Source organism: Myiozetetes cayanensis, unplaced genomic scaffold (genome assembly GCF_022539395.1).
Source record: "Myiozetetes cayanensis isolate MyiCay16 unplaced genomic scaffold, myiCay2020 scf9, whole genome shotgun sequence".
NCBI lineage: Eukaryota > Metazoa > Chordata > Aves > Passeriformes > Tyrannidae > Myiozetetes > Myiozetetes cayanensis.
This window is the reverse complement of record NW_026088185.1, coordinates 13,159,929-13,173,407: the sequence shown is the minus strand read 5'-3', so window position 1 is coordinate 13,173,407 and position 13,479 is coordinate 13,159,929. Positions and strand designations below refer to the sequence as shown.

Here is a 13,479-nt window from a genome sequence, read left to right as displayed (position 1 = left end):
TGAGGTAGGAAAAAAAAAAAGCATTAAACTCCACAGGTGTGTGCAACAGATAATGCTGACATATGCTAATACTGCCCATATAATGCTATAATGTAGTCAGGGGTTAAATTACGAAGTCCTTCTGATTATCTTACAATTTCCCCCAGCGCCCACAAACCACTTCCTTTTCTACCCATGCGTTCTTCCCCATCTTCACGGCAGACAGAAGGATGGTGCCTCTGTGTCAGGCAGGCATGAAGTCAGTTGCTGTAACTTTCTGTGTCCTCTGCTTTCACTTTGAAGCCCTGTACAGTGAGTATCATTTTGGATTATTCTCCTTGCAGAACGAAGCCAATGATGGGAGACAGTAAATGAGGCATGATAGCAAGGGGTTGGAGGATAAAGGTAATCAAGGGAAACAGCTGCAAAAAGACTGCTCTCAACTTTATTATCACTAGATAATAAACTTGGTGGGAAGAGAATTCCTACCATCATTCAGGGCATTTGCTCTGAAACTAAAAAGTACACATTTTAACTGTTGATGTTCTTTAGCTCATCTACTCAGTGTCACCCTTTAGCTGTTTGGACTGTAGTGCTTCAACCAGCTTCCCTTGCTGGGCATCAGATCTTATAGCAGCGTGATGGTGAATGGCTCTATAAAGAGAAGCCAAGTTATTAATATTAAACCTGTTGTTGTTTGGACGGGGAATTTTTATACAATGAAAAATGTATATGGCATGGAAGAGTGGATGGGATTGGTTTGATGCAGGCTTGAAACACAGACAGACTGAAAAGGAAGCGTAGCATTCCTGTGCTGTGTTTGAGAAGCTGCACAGTGACAGCACCGATCCTGGTCCAGCCATAAACATGGATGTGCCATTTAACAAGTGTTTTATCCCAGCTACGCAAAGTAAAATACCACAGCTCACATTTGTCTCTGAAACCCACATATTGGTGGGTCAGAATGGAAATACAGATGATACCTGATTAAGAAGAGTCCTTTTTTTATATGTATTCTGTCCAAGGATTTGGTATGATGCAATATAAGTAAGACCTGAGATTTAGTGTGTACAGTTATTAAGCATGATCTAAATACGCTCCTTTGAAGGTCATGCCAAGGGCTATTAATATGCTTGTTCCTGGAGTTCTAATGATAAAGGATAGGTTCCAAGCCCCCATGTAGAATTTAAGTACTTCTGAGGTTTCATACAGGACTCAAGCTTTCATATAAATAAAAACCAATTTTCAGCTCTTCTGGCCATGCAGATACCCGTTTGAAGGCTAACTAGTACGTGGATGGTAAACTGAGTTTTCAGATAGAACGGAAAGATGGGTGAAATCCCAAGAAAGGACAATTGTAATCAGTATCGCTAAAGGGACGTGAGCTGCCCTTTTTCTCCTTTCTCAGTTATTCTTAAATCTACTAGCAAAAAGTCCTTTCAGTGAGGTTACATTTCTCACCTAGTCCATTTAGCAGGTTTACTTGACCAGCATGCTTTTACACATGGCTGAAGCTACCTAAAAGGCCATTCCTTGTGGGCAGAAACAGGCTGTAATTTTCAGGGTGTAAGTAATTGTTCTATCTCATGCCCACATTTTTCCCTTCCTTCTCCCTTCCTTCAAATATAGAGGATAGGATTTGGGAAGGGGACTAGGTAGAGAAGATGACAGGATAAAGAGACTGCCTGTAATTAGAAACGGTATCTCATGTTTTTTTATCTTGCACTGTTCTCAGTATAAAAAGTACTAGTTATTACCATTCCTGTTAAAAAGTTCAACTTGACATAAGACACAGTAGCATGATACTTTTACTCAGAGAACAAGCTAGCTCTCCAGAGAGTGCTGCCCAGCATTGTGGCAAATTTTTGGAGTAAAAGCAGAGTAACTTCTGAGATTTTGGTGTGTTTTTTTGTTTGGTTGGTTGTTTTCTTTTTATTTGTTTGTTTTTAACTTGGTGATTTGCAAGCCCTACTTAGCAAGCCCCAAACTCTCTGTGGATAGGGGTTTTTTTCAATGTAAATAGGTCACAGAAGGGTGTATATATATGTGCACATATGAGTATTATGATTTTAGAACCCCACTGTGATAAAGAAATAGTTTGTAAGAGCATGGAGCCTCTCTGGTGACTGTAGAGAAACACAGGCTATGGGATTTGGGAGTACAGAGCTGTAAGTAGGATTCTATAGCGCTTGAGGCCCTTGCTATGAAGCACTGCACATGAGCTTCGACATTCGCAAAGAATTATCACTCTTCACCCACAGATCCCCTGTTGTCAATACAGGAGGAAGTCACGGTCATTTCTTAGAAGGGCTTCTGAAATATTATCAACAATGGCTGTTGTTTAGTGGTATATTTTATAAGAGTTTTGGTGTTTCTCAAAGTAAGTTATATCATAGAAATAATTCAGATTATAGATGGCTTCCTAGGATAATTCTGTCCATTACTTGCTTTGCCCGGAAGCACTCTTTCCTCTCTTTATCCTTGATTCTTGAAAGATAGGAACATTAGTTTTAGGCATATGACTAATGACACTGAATTGACAGTGTCATCTTTCAGAGTGCCTTGAAAGGTCAAAGCTGTAGCAACTTCAAAAACTGTGTGGTTTCATTATGCATTTAGTATTAACAAAACAAATGTGTTTGTTTTAGAGGCAAGGTCTTTCCATCTCCTTGTTCATCTTCAGAGGTAAAAACACACAACTGAAATTCTGCTTCTTTTTATCAGCTAGTTAGCTTTCTGAGAGCCAGGGCAAATAATACAAACAGCAAGAAAACCAAGCATGGTATTCTATTCTCCTACTCTAAACCCCAACCTTGAAAAGTGATTGAAAGTGGGCTTTAAACCTCTGCTAGGACCAAAAATTGTAACAGATTGGTGATGCTTTCAAATAGCACTGCGTCTGCCAAAGAGCAACTAGAAAGCTCAAAATTGCAATCCCATTAAAATGAAAATAATGCACCTTCCATTGGCCTCAGTATCCAAGCACACTACCATAGAAATTCCCGAACATCTGCCAAAGGGATTTCCTGCTGCAGTAAAGATGAATTAATATAGCAAGATGTTACTTTCATACACATGTTCATCTCCTGGATTTCCATCTGAACCGTAATATTTGTCTTGACACTCTGCTTCACGTCAGGTGAGTCAGGAACAACTCCATGCCACTCCACAGTGTGACACTGCTAGGAAACAAAGAGGAACTTTGTGGCCAAATCTAAGCATGTTTAGGTTTTAAGCGTATCGAACCAGTGAGATTCTGTTCATTTCCAACAATACCACGGTGTAGTCTTTTATTCACATATTTATGAGGTGGTATTAGGGAGGTTTAATCAGTGAATCTCCCAATATTATTGGATGTTTAAATGTAAGTTTCTTATTTCAGAGCCTACCAAGTGTACATTTGTTCTGACTGGAGCTTGGCAAATGACAGCCCAAATGTGTCTGGCCATTAAGCCCAGAGCGTTACAGGCCCAGAGGATTCCCTGGGAATGAACCGGTACAAATGGGCACAGGGCAACGGCAATCAGGCACAGGGAGGGGGAAGGACCCTTTAGTGTTCAGTGAGTGCGTTCACATTAGGAGCTGATGCAGTGAGTTGAAAATTTATGTCAGATCTCACCCATTGTGGTCATCCATATAGACAATTTTGTGCTTTAATCTTAGACACTGTTAATCTAATTTCAAAACGTGCTGCCTTTATCCTGTGCTAAGCACACTCTTCTCTATGGGCACTTGTTTCAAAGGAATATTAATTGCATCACATTTATCAAAATGCTCATTCAGAGAAATACATTACTGAGTCTTTCTTGAGAATAGGCAGTTTAGGCTTCTGGGTCTGAGAGGATACAAAACAATCTTTCAGCTTGACACAAGGTCACATGAACTAAATGTTTAATGAACTCTCTCTGCCCTTTTCCATTAAAAACAAGGATTAAAACCATGACCTCTGACAAACATTTTAAACTACCCTGTATGAAAGGGCAATTTCATTAGCTAAAGCCAAACTGAACTATTCGCAGAGACAAACAGAGGAAACAAATTCAAATTTGTTGCTTTAGTGCTCAGAGTAGGGTAGTGCCATGCTCCTCTGGGACATGGAGGGAACATGGCACCACTTGGCTCTGCAGCTGCCCTGGCAGAGTCAGCATCTGCCTCTCCTCTCAGATGACCGGTGACAAACATAAAGATCTCAGCTACAGGAGGGTGTTCTCAGAACTGTCAGATTAGCTTACACATTCATCCTGCTTTGTAATTCTGCTGTACCAGCACATTTGTTCTTTACTTCCCTTCCCTAAATAATTTCTCTGCTGTTTGGCCAAATTTTAAAGGTATATGTTACCAAACTACAGAGCATTTTAAAAGACCTCTATTTCAAATGCTGTTCTCATAGCAGCTGGGGTTTTTTTCATCATGCAACATGCGAGTCATCAAGAACTGTTTCTTTATTTGACCTTTGCTTTCAGCCTTTCACACTATGTAACATTTCAAGGGCTTGCACCTCCCTGTCTGTGCATTCAGAGGTTTTGGAGCTCTATTTCACTGTGGGTTGGCGAGTTGTGTGCTTTGTCTCTCTATCTTCACACCAGTGGTAAGAGATGCCAAATACCTTGTCTGTTATACACTTAAGCAGCAGTCCTGAGCAGAGTACAGACATTAGAGCTGTCGCTGAATTAGATAAGGACACTGACTGTGCACAGTAAACCACAAGAATGTGATAGCTAGGAAGATGGCACATCCATCAAAAAGGGATAAAGTTTCTTTAGCTTTCCAACCGGGCACCACAAAGTGTCTTCCAGAAGTCCATTAGCTTCTGTGTCACACTGAAAATGTTTCAGACTAGTATCACTCATTGCAATACCCTTGCCAATGGTAGTAATTGGGGAGCGAGGATTCAAAGAAGGAAAAAGCATGGACACTAAAAGATTGTCTCTTTCCAGAAAGAGCTGAGATCATACAAAGGTTCCCAAAAGAGAATAATCTGCTGTTCCTGTGCATATGCAGGCCAGATGTCCAGGATAACAGGTGCCTTGGGAAAAAGATTATTCATACTGTGTAATCAGTGCACTACCTGGCACAGATGGGGGCATGCTCTGTGTGGATCTGGACTACCCTGTAGCAGTAACAAGAAGAATATTATCAAAGTCTTTAAGTATTTGCCCCATAATTCCTTAGCATCATAAAATCCTGATGTAGAGTATATTTCAATCTAAGCAGCCTCTGAAGAACTTACACAGACTCCCAGAAAACAGGAAAAGCACAGTTTTTCTGTTTGTCTCTATCCCCGTCTTTACATTCAATTTTAGGACACTGCAAAAAGAAGAATTCCAAATGAAACACTATCAGACTGTGCTATTGTTGCCAGTCCTGACATACAAACCACTTCAAAGTATTGCCATAGTGGGTGGTGATGGAGGCTGCAGCTTGAAGAGCCAAGCCAGAACACATTAAAAATGTGGCTGTGCCCTGTAATGAAGGACATCTATGAACAATGAAGGAAAAAGTTGCTATTGAAAATGGAACAAAACTGTATGCATTGCTTGAAGGTTTTCTTGCTGTACATATTGGAACATCACCCACATACTCATTCTGGATGTGCCATACGATACTTCGATGCAGAGTTGAGCAGTGGGGGAAACAGAATAAACATTGATGGAAATGAGCACTTTGGTCTGGAAACAAAGTATAATGCTGGCTCATTGCAGACTCAGATTCATGAGAAATCAAAAGGATGCTGTATTACCTGGGCCAGATTTCCTCAGGATTTTGGGGAAAAATTTACTTTCGTCTCAGCTTCTATTTATGAAGTACACCTATTACTCTGCAGATGTGTTTTAGGAATCTGTAAATGCTGTATGTATGAGCAACATAAATTCTTGCCTTAAGCATTTACTTTCTACTTTGTTTTTCATATTTCATTCTTTTATCACATCATAGAACTTTATAGTGTAGCACAGGAAGGATCAGACAGGCTAATGATACAAAATAAAAAATTTCTGCAGCATCTTAACATTGCGTGGCTCAGCCCTTGTTCTTGCATTTCTCTTCTTGAATTTTAAACAGGAAAAATTTTGTATTTTTCAGGAGTTGAGAGCTGCTCATCAAACCCGTGCAAAAATATAGGTAAGACACATTTGCCTGATTTCGTTTATGGTTTTAAATGCCTTTTTATATGAGGAAATACTGCCCCTGAAGAAAAAGGCTGTCATTTTTCACAGAACACTTTGACATGTTTTTATCTGAAAGAGTTTCCCATGCTGTTGGTTGCTGACTTTACAGAGTCAAACTCTGAGGTAGCAGGAGGTCCTTGGTCAGTTTACTTTCTTTTGCTTCTCCAAGAAATTTGCCCAGTGAGAGTTGCACAAGATCTGAGAGCTTTTCAGGCAGTTTTTAGGAAGGTCAGATGTGATTTCTGGATTGCATGTGGGTGCATGCACACAGTGACCTTTATCTTCTACTTTTGCCATTATGTTAGTGATAAAGGTGCTATAGCCATCTAAGTAATTAGGTTGAAACTTCATGACGTGCTTCAAATCACTGTCTACTCAACACAGAAAAGTTGGGGTTTGTGGTTAGGCAGTTATGGAGGAGTTTTGGACTCACATCGCATTTTAAATATTCAGCTACATCATCAAACTGTCTGGATGGCTGAGCCCAGAGAGTGGTAGTGGATAGTTAAATCCAGCTGGCAATCAGTCACAAGTGGTGTTCCCCAGGGCCCTTTTCTGGGGACAGTTCTGTTTAATTTCTTTATCAATGGCCCAGACAAGGGGATCAAGTGCACCCTCAGTAAGTTTGCAGACAGCATCAAGTTAGGTGGAAACTTTAGGTGGGAGGGTAGGAAAGCTCTGCAGTGGGATCTGGACAGACTGCTGAGGCCAGTTTTATGAGGTTCAGTAAGGTCAAGGGCCAGGTCACAGCAATCCCAAATGGAGCTACAGGCTGGGGCAGTGCCTGGAAAGCTGCCCAGTGGAAAAGGACCTGGGGGTGCTGGCCAACAGCAGCTGACCGTGAGCCAGTGTGTGCCCAGGTGGCTGAGAAGGCCAATGGCATCCTGGACTGTATGAGCAACAGTGTGGCCAGCAGGAGCAGGGCATGATTGTCCCCCTGCCCTCGGCACTGAGGAGGTCATGCCTTGAGTGCTGTGTCCAGTTTTGGGCCTCTCACTACAAGAAAGCTGTTAAGGTGCTGCAGAGTATCCAGAGAAGGGTAATGAAGCTGGTGAAAGGAGTGGCTGGTGTTGTTTAACCTGAAGAAAAGGAGGCTCAGGGGAGAGCTTATCACTTTCTACACCTACTTAAAAGGAGGTTGTGGCAAGGTAGAGTTCAGTCTCTTCTCCCGGGTAACAAGTGTCAGGACAAGAGGAAGAGTCCTCAAGTTGCACCAGAAGAGTTTTAGCTTAGATGTTAGAAAAAATTTCCTCACTGAAAGAGCAGACAAACATTGGAACAGGCTGCCCAGGAAAGTGGTGGAGTCACCATCTTTGGAGGTGTTATAAGACACTTACCTGTGGCACTCAGGGACATGGTTTAGCGGTGGACTTGGCAGTGATGGGTTAATGGTTGGACTCAATGATCTTAAGGGTCTTTTCCAACCTCCAAAATTCTGTAATTCCATCATCACTGTGGTACAGATTATGAACCATAAATAGAGATAATTATCGTCATCTTTGTCCCACCTTGTTTTACCTATGAATAGGACAATCTGAGAGTCTGAGGCAGGGATTATATGTCTATATAGTGTTTGGTCCAGGGGAGTCTTTAAACAATACTTACTAAGTGATATTGTAAGTAAGATTAGTAACTTTATCATTTAGTAAGTTTAATAACAAGTAACATTATCAAGGTCACTGATCTAACACCAACAGTGACTTCTACAGCCTTATAGTAGACAACAAGCCAGGTCTTATTTTTTTTTATCAGTAATGTCTGACATGACCAGAATGATGCAATGGGACCTCATTGTGAGGGCTGCTTTCCGCAGCCAGGCCTTTCTGAGTACCTACATGCCTTAAGTTTCAATCACATGGTTCACTTGCTTTGTTTAAATGAGTTTCTTCACACTTTAGGAATTCTTTTCATTGCTCTGGGAGTGACTATACTTATTGTTTTCATATCTTCAGATCAGCTCCATATCCTTGACCCCCAGGTGATGGTGGAATTTGAAAATGGAAACTTCAACTTCACATTCCCCAACCCCAAAAATGTGAGCGAGTTCAGCATGACCCTCTACAAAGGGAAAGAAAAGAAGGAAATCTGTTCACTCCATTTGAATGAGGAGAAAGTTTTCCCCAAGAGTAATGCCACCTACTGTGAGACAAAGAATTCAAATAGCAGCACCACTTTCATTCTTAAAAGTCTGGAAAGAAAGCATATTGACATTTACACCTACTGTCTGGAGGTGTTCTTCCCCCCTCCTTATATAGAATGCCGGCTGAAAGAAACCTATTTGTACATCCAAGGTAAGTTTACTTCTCCCTCACTTCAGTTTACTGATAAGTAGACACTAGGCACAGCTATGCTGCAGTGACAAATGTGACTAGAGTTTGCACAGCTATTTACAGGACAGCTTATAACCACGTAGCAGTGGAGCTGTGCTGGCAGACTGCTCAGCATGCCTTCTCTGTATTTATTCATCTTCTTGGGCAGGTTTTTCAGGCCATGCTGAGCTTTGCATACAGTTGGTGGCACCCAAGTTAACTAGACTAGAGCTTTTGGAGGACTGCAGTCCCACCTGTGCCTGCAGCAGAAATTTCTCTTGTCCATTTTCAAGCTGCTGAGTGTAAATGTTAAGAATAAACAAAGATAGAAGCTGAGATGCTGAGGCTGCAATTATGTGGTTGAATCAAATTATCTCTCAGCCTTCTCTGAATTTAAAAAAGCTTTTCAGAATCAAGCTGGGGCATTTGATTTTGTCTGCAGTGTCCATTTCCATTTGTATGGATAGCCACATGTTCATAGTTTTTTCCAAATGTTTCATACCCTATCATATTTTCTCCCAGATCTGGGCAAGGCTGATCTTGTGTACCTCGGCCTGCCTTCCTATCCAAACATGCCTGCAAAGCTCTACCCTTCTTTTGGTCAGGCTGCCCTTTCCATCACCTGTGGTGCTCACTGAATGCAAGCTTCAGCCTTGCTCACATCTGAAATACCAGCGTGCTCTCAAGCCTGCCTTGGTTTCTTTTCAGTCCACTTTGAGCACTGTCAACCAACAATTTTGCCTCTCCTTCTGGGAAACTGCGATGTTTTGCTTCCTGCTGAATACACTTTTCCAAAGTGGTGATTCACCTCAGGAAAATCCTTCTCCACAGCTCACTTTTGCTAATTTTTTAATAAGAAGAGAAGAGTGAAAAGAATTTGAAGTTATCTGTAGGAGGCAAAAATGCAAATTGTCAGCAATGACTTTTTTTTGCCTCCTCATCTTCAGATAAGGAAGACTGCTTTTCACTGGGACAGGAGTCATGGATAATTATTGGCCTGATCGTGTTTTCCTTGATTTCCTGTGTCTGCTGTGTTGTACTCTGTTGCTTGAGGAACAAGGTAAGCAAATATATGAGATTATGCAGAGTCCTTTTTCAAGGGTCATGGATGGGGAACTTGATTTAATGAGATTTAGAGGGTGGGACAGGCACATACTCACTGAGCACATGATGTGTTTTTTGACAAAAAGAGTGAGTTGTTAATTTTCCACTGAAATTCTGTCATTGATGGCAGCAGCTCAGATTTAATTTCTCGAAGACAGAATTGTTTATTGATTTAAAGTCTGGGAACCAAAGGAAAGAGGAGAAATGCTGCACAGGTCAGCAAAATTACTTTGGTAAGCAATTCACCTGATTGTTTTCTTCAAGAAGGGGAAACAAATCATCAGTGGAGCAATTTCAGCACTGTTCTGGTGCAAAACCACTTAAACAAAGAACTATTTGGAAAGAAGGAAGACCATGGACATTAGCAATGGGCAATTTTGGGCAATGTGTGTTTTTAATTTTCAGTTTGTCTTATTGCAAGTTTTCTATGTGAGTGCCTGTCGATTCTGACTTTATTGTTCCCTCTGAAAACAGCCAGAGTTACTGCCCTACTTTAAGAACAAAGGCAGGAGTGGCAAAGTTTAGTGACCACAAATGAATTCATGGCATTTTCCCTCTGTTGGCAGATTCAAAAGTGTGACCCCAACTCCCACGAGTACAACAGTGAATACATGCCCATGGCAGCAGTGAATGCAGCTAAAAAACCAAGAATCTGAGGTTGTATTAAGCCTTGTTGTACCTCTGTGTCTGTTACCAGGCTTTCTCTGGGAGGGAAAGGACTGCTTGCTGTCTCTGCCATTGCTTCTGGATGGCCGGGTGGGATTGTTACAGTAGCTTGTTAATGGAGTTCATGCTGCCAGGCTGCAGGAAGATGAAATTAAAACAAAATCTCTGAAAACCTTTTGAATCATAGTTGGTGGACTGTTTCCTAGAAATGCAACTGCTTCACATCTGTGCCATCTTAGGCATGAAGAAGAGATAAGAAACTGTTCCATTCAGAATCTTCAGATGATGTGTAGTACCCCAAATCTTTCTGGGAAAATAATTTACAGGATTTACTGAGTGTTACTGGGTAAAGGCAAATATTCTGTAGAGAATGAGGAACTTCCTAACTACTCAAATCCTTGCCTAGTAGCTAGAAGCTATTGGCTACAGAACAGAACAGAAGCAGAATTTGGACTGATTCAGACACATGGTGTGCTTCGTGTAACTGATTCTCCATTTCTATTCTAGGTATAAGTTGCTTGTGGCATGGAAATTTTGGAAGAACAGTTTTCCAGCTACTTGAACCTGGACAATAGTAAATCAGCATTTCCTCACCTTTCCCAGCCTCCCTGAGCTCTCATGATGGTCCCGTGCTCAGTCATGAGACACCCACCCCAGTACTGTTCTGGGCTGTTTTGCTCTAGCCTTGTTTGTTAACTGGCACCCTGCCCAACCCACTGACTTGGACATGAAGTGCTAACAACGTGTTAAAGATGTCTGTTTGTAGTTGAAGAAAATGTAGAAAATTAGTTTGCTTGAGAGTAGATTGCTGTAGTGCTTCTACAGAGAGAACTTACATTTTCTAGTCTCCTTTAGGACAAACTTTCCACTGGTGAAAAAAAAAAAGACTACCTCCAGTGCCAATCCTTGTGGCACAGCCATACTGTCAATGTATTGCACATGCCCTTTTGTTTGGGCCAGTTTAGCAGGGGAACAAAGCCCAGGAGAGTACAGCAAAGAGTACAGCAAAGAGTACAGCAGAGACTTCTCTGTGACACAGTACCTCAGGTATATGATCTGTATTTTTTGTATTTGTGCTATCAATACATCTTTGCCATTCACACCTTGGGGGTCCCCTTATTTAATTGAATTCTGAATGTGTTTACTAACAGAAGAATATATTACAAGATGAATATATTGCAAGACTGCAATTGCTCTTTAGATCAGTTCCAATCTTCAGGATCAGAGCCTGAACTAGGAGGTGTGATCTCTCCTATTCACGTGTCTTGCAGCACAAATACAACACAGTCCATAAGGCCCTTATGGCCTTATGTCCACATGGACTCTGCAGTGCAATTAACTTCCTCTTTTGGTTTGACATGAAACCTTTACCACTTCCCCCGTGGGTTTACAGGTTACTTGACCTGCCTGAAATTGCTGAGAGCCTTCAGTATGAATGAAACAATCAATCCTTCATACTCCTTGTGAAATCCATCAAAACTCTGACCATAAATGACCAACTGGGAATCCAAACCGCATACATTGCCAGACACCATTTGGCTGCTAGAGTGGTACATGGATTCTGAACCTCTTTGTAATACATTAAAAAAAACAGGTGTTGGTCAGAGGACACTGGTGAGAACGATTCACAGCTTGCTTGTCTGGCAAAGAGAAGGCTGTGCTTAAATTTCGTAGGGCAAATGTGGATGAGAAGAAAATAAGATGGTATATCAAGAACAGGGTTTCCCTCAACAAACACCTGAATACACAGAAATATTGCAGAGCGAAAGTGCAAATTGCTAACTGTGACATTAGGAAAAGGGAAATTAGTTAGGTACAGAATGAGTGGGGACTGCCAATCACACAGCCCCTACCCTGCAGAGATAACCAGCTACTTGGCAGGGATGACGAGGGCACCCTGCTGTGTTGGGCAACATCACATTCTGTCCCATTGTCCTGCCACATTACCTTTGCCAAATTACTTGGCCTCTCCAGCAAACGAAGCTCTTCTCTGTGCCTCCACAAATACACCAATTTCACTGTTTAAAAAAGTATTGGTGAAATTACTGCCTTTGAAAATTATTGGTGAAAACAGCTAACCTCTACTACCTAGGAGAAATATTGCATGCCAGATCCTATGTAACAGAGGAGAATCCTACCCCCTGGAACCTTTCACCAGACTGAGAAGGAAATTCAAAAAGTAAAGAGTTTCTGAAAGAAGGAAGAACTCGAGGTTTGACTTGAGATGTTGCTGGATAAAGGACAAATGATGAACGGCTTAACAAGGCAGTTCAAAATACATACATCTTGCACTGGAGAGAGAAACTATTTATATTCATTATAACAATGTATTTGGAAGTCTCAGGTTCCATTACTGCTTTCTTTCTGGAAAAATATATTTTTATTCTGAATAAAACATTTTTTTATTATGCCATATGTGTCCACAAGAAAGTTCATGCATGAATACATGTCACGTGAAAGAATTTAACTCTATAAAATCCACAGCACAATGGGGGAGAAGAGAGTACAGGAATAGTTATCCCTGTATAGCATCTTAGTGGGAAGCAGGAAAAGGACTAAGGAAAAAAATACTAAAAAAGTGAAAACTAAAAATTTGGACCTGTTTCTATGCAGTGAGATAGTGACAGTTTGGATCTGTTTGTTTCCTTTTATTTTCATGAGAAAGTCTTTTTTCATATTGTCCCATCTCTTCCTCCTTTTCTTTAACCCCTTTTCAGGATACTTATAATATTCAGGATTAGTTTGGGACAGTCTTCAATTTCTTTCTCCCATTCTTCAATGCTCCAAAATTAAAAGGAGCTGAGAGAAGAGAAAGAATGACAAAATGAGGGGGAAAAAAAAGGAAAATACCATGAAAAAATAACACGAACTGAGTCTATAGACTGTGTGATAAGAAAGGATTAAAATAAACAAACAAACAAAAAAAGCCTGATATTCTAACGGGTCATCATTTCAAAAAGTAAAAGCTCTATTTGGAAACTCCTAGTTTTGGGAAAAGACAATTTTAGCAGGAAAAAAATTCCAATAAGGATATTACAGCCAACTCCTTTAAAAAAATTATCTTTCAAGACAAGCAGAAGCTTGAGAATCTTCCCAATAACAGCCAGGAAATCAGAGGTCTGAGGGTAAAATAAACTACTAATATACAGTCTCAACATATGTTTTCTCTGTTTGCTACATAATGGTTTGGGGTTGTCACAGAAATTTTACAGTTGTTTGAGAGTCCATGAGGAGGGTCCTACAACCTCTCCTTC

At 40.8% G+C, this 13,479-nt stretch overlaps 1 protein-coding gene across 1 annotated transcript; it reads left to right on the top strand.

Annotated features, from left to right (window-relative positions):
• The first annotated feature begins 209 nt into the window (after nt 1–209).
• Nucleotides 210–12,587, top strand: LOC126652896 (inducible T-cell costimulator-like). The gene is made up of 6 exons (XM_050340114.1): nt 210–291; nt 6,061–6,099; nt 8,099–8,437; nt 9,403–9,515; nt 10,126–10,216; nt 10,733–12,587. The coding sequence occupies exons 1-5, from the start codon at nt 210–212 to the stop codon at nt 10,213–10,215; spliced, it is 663 nt and encodes a 220-aa protein (XP_050196071.1). The 3' UTR covers nt 10,216; nt 10,733–12,587.
• Nucleotides 12,588–13,479: the final 892 nt, after the last annotated feature.

What these genes read in the sequence shown, in the direction of transcription:
- LOC126652896 (XM_050340114.1), top strand. Translation starts at nt 210, where the DNA reads ATGGTGCCTCTGTGTCAGGCAGGCATGAAGTCAGTTGCTGTAACTTTC. An exon ending in TCACTTTGAAGCCCTGTACA is followed by an intron (nt 292 to 6,060) that starts GTGAGTATCATT and finishes TGTATTTTTCAG; the next exon opens with GAGTTGAGAGCTGCTCATCA. An exon ending in TCTGTTGCTTGAGGAACAAG is followed by an intron (nt 9,516 to 10,125) that starts GTAAGCAAATAT and finishes CTCTGTTGGCAG; the next exon opens with ATTCAAAAGTGTGACCCCAA.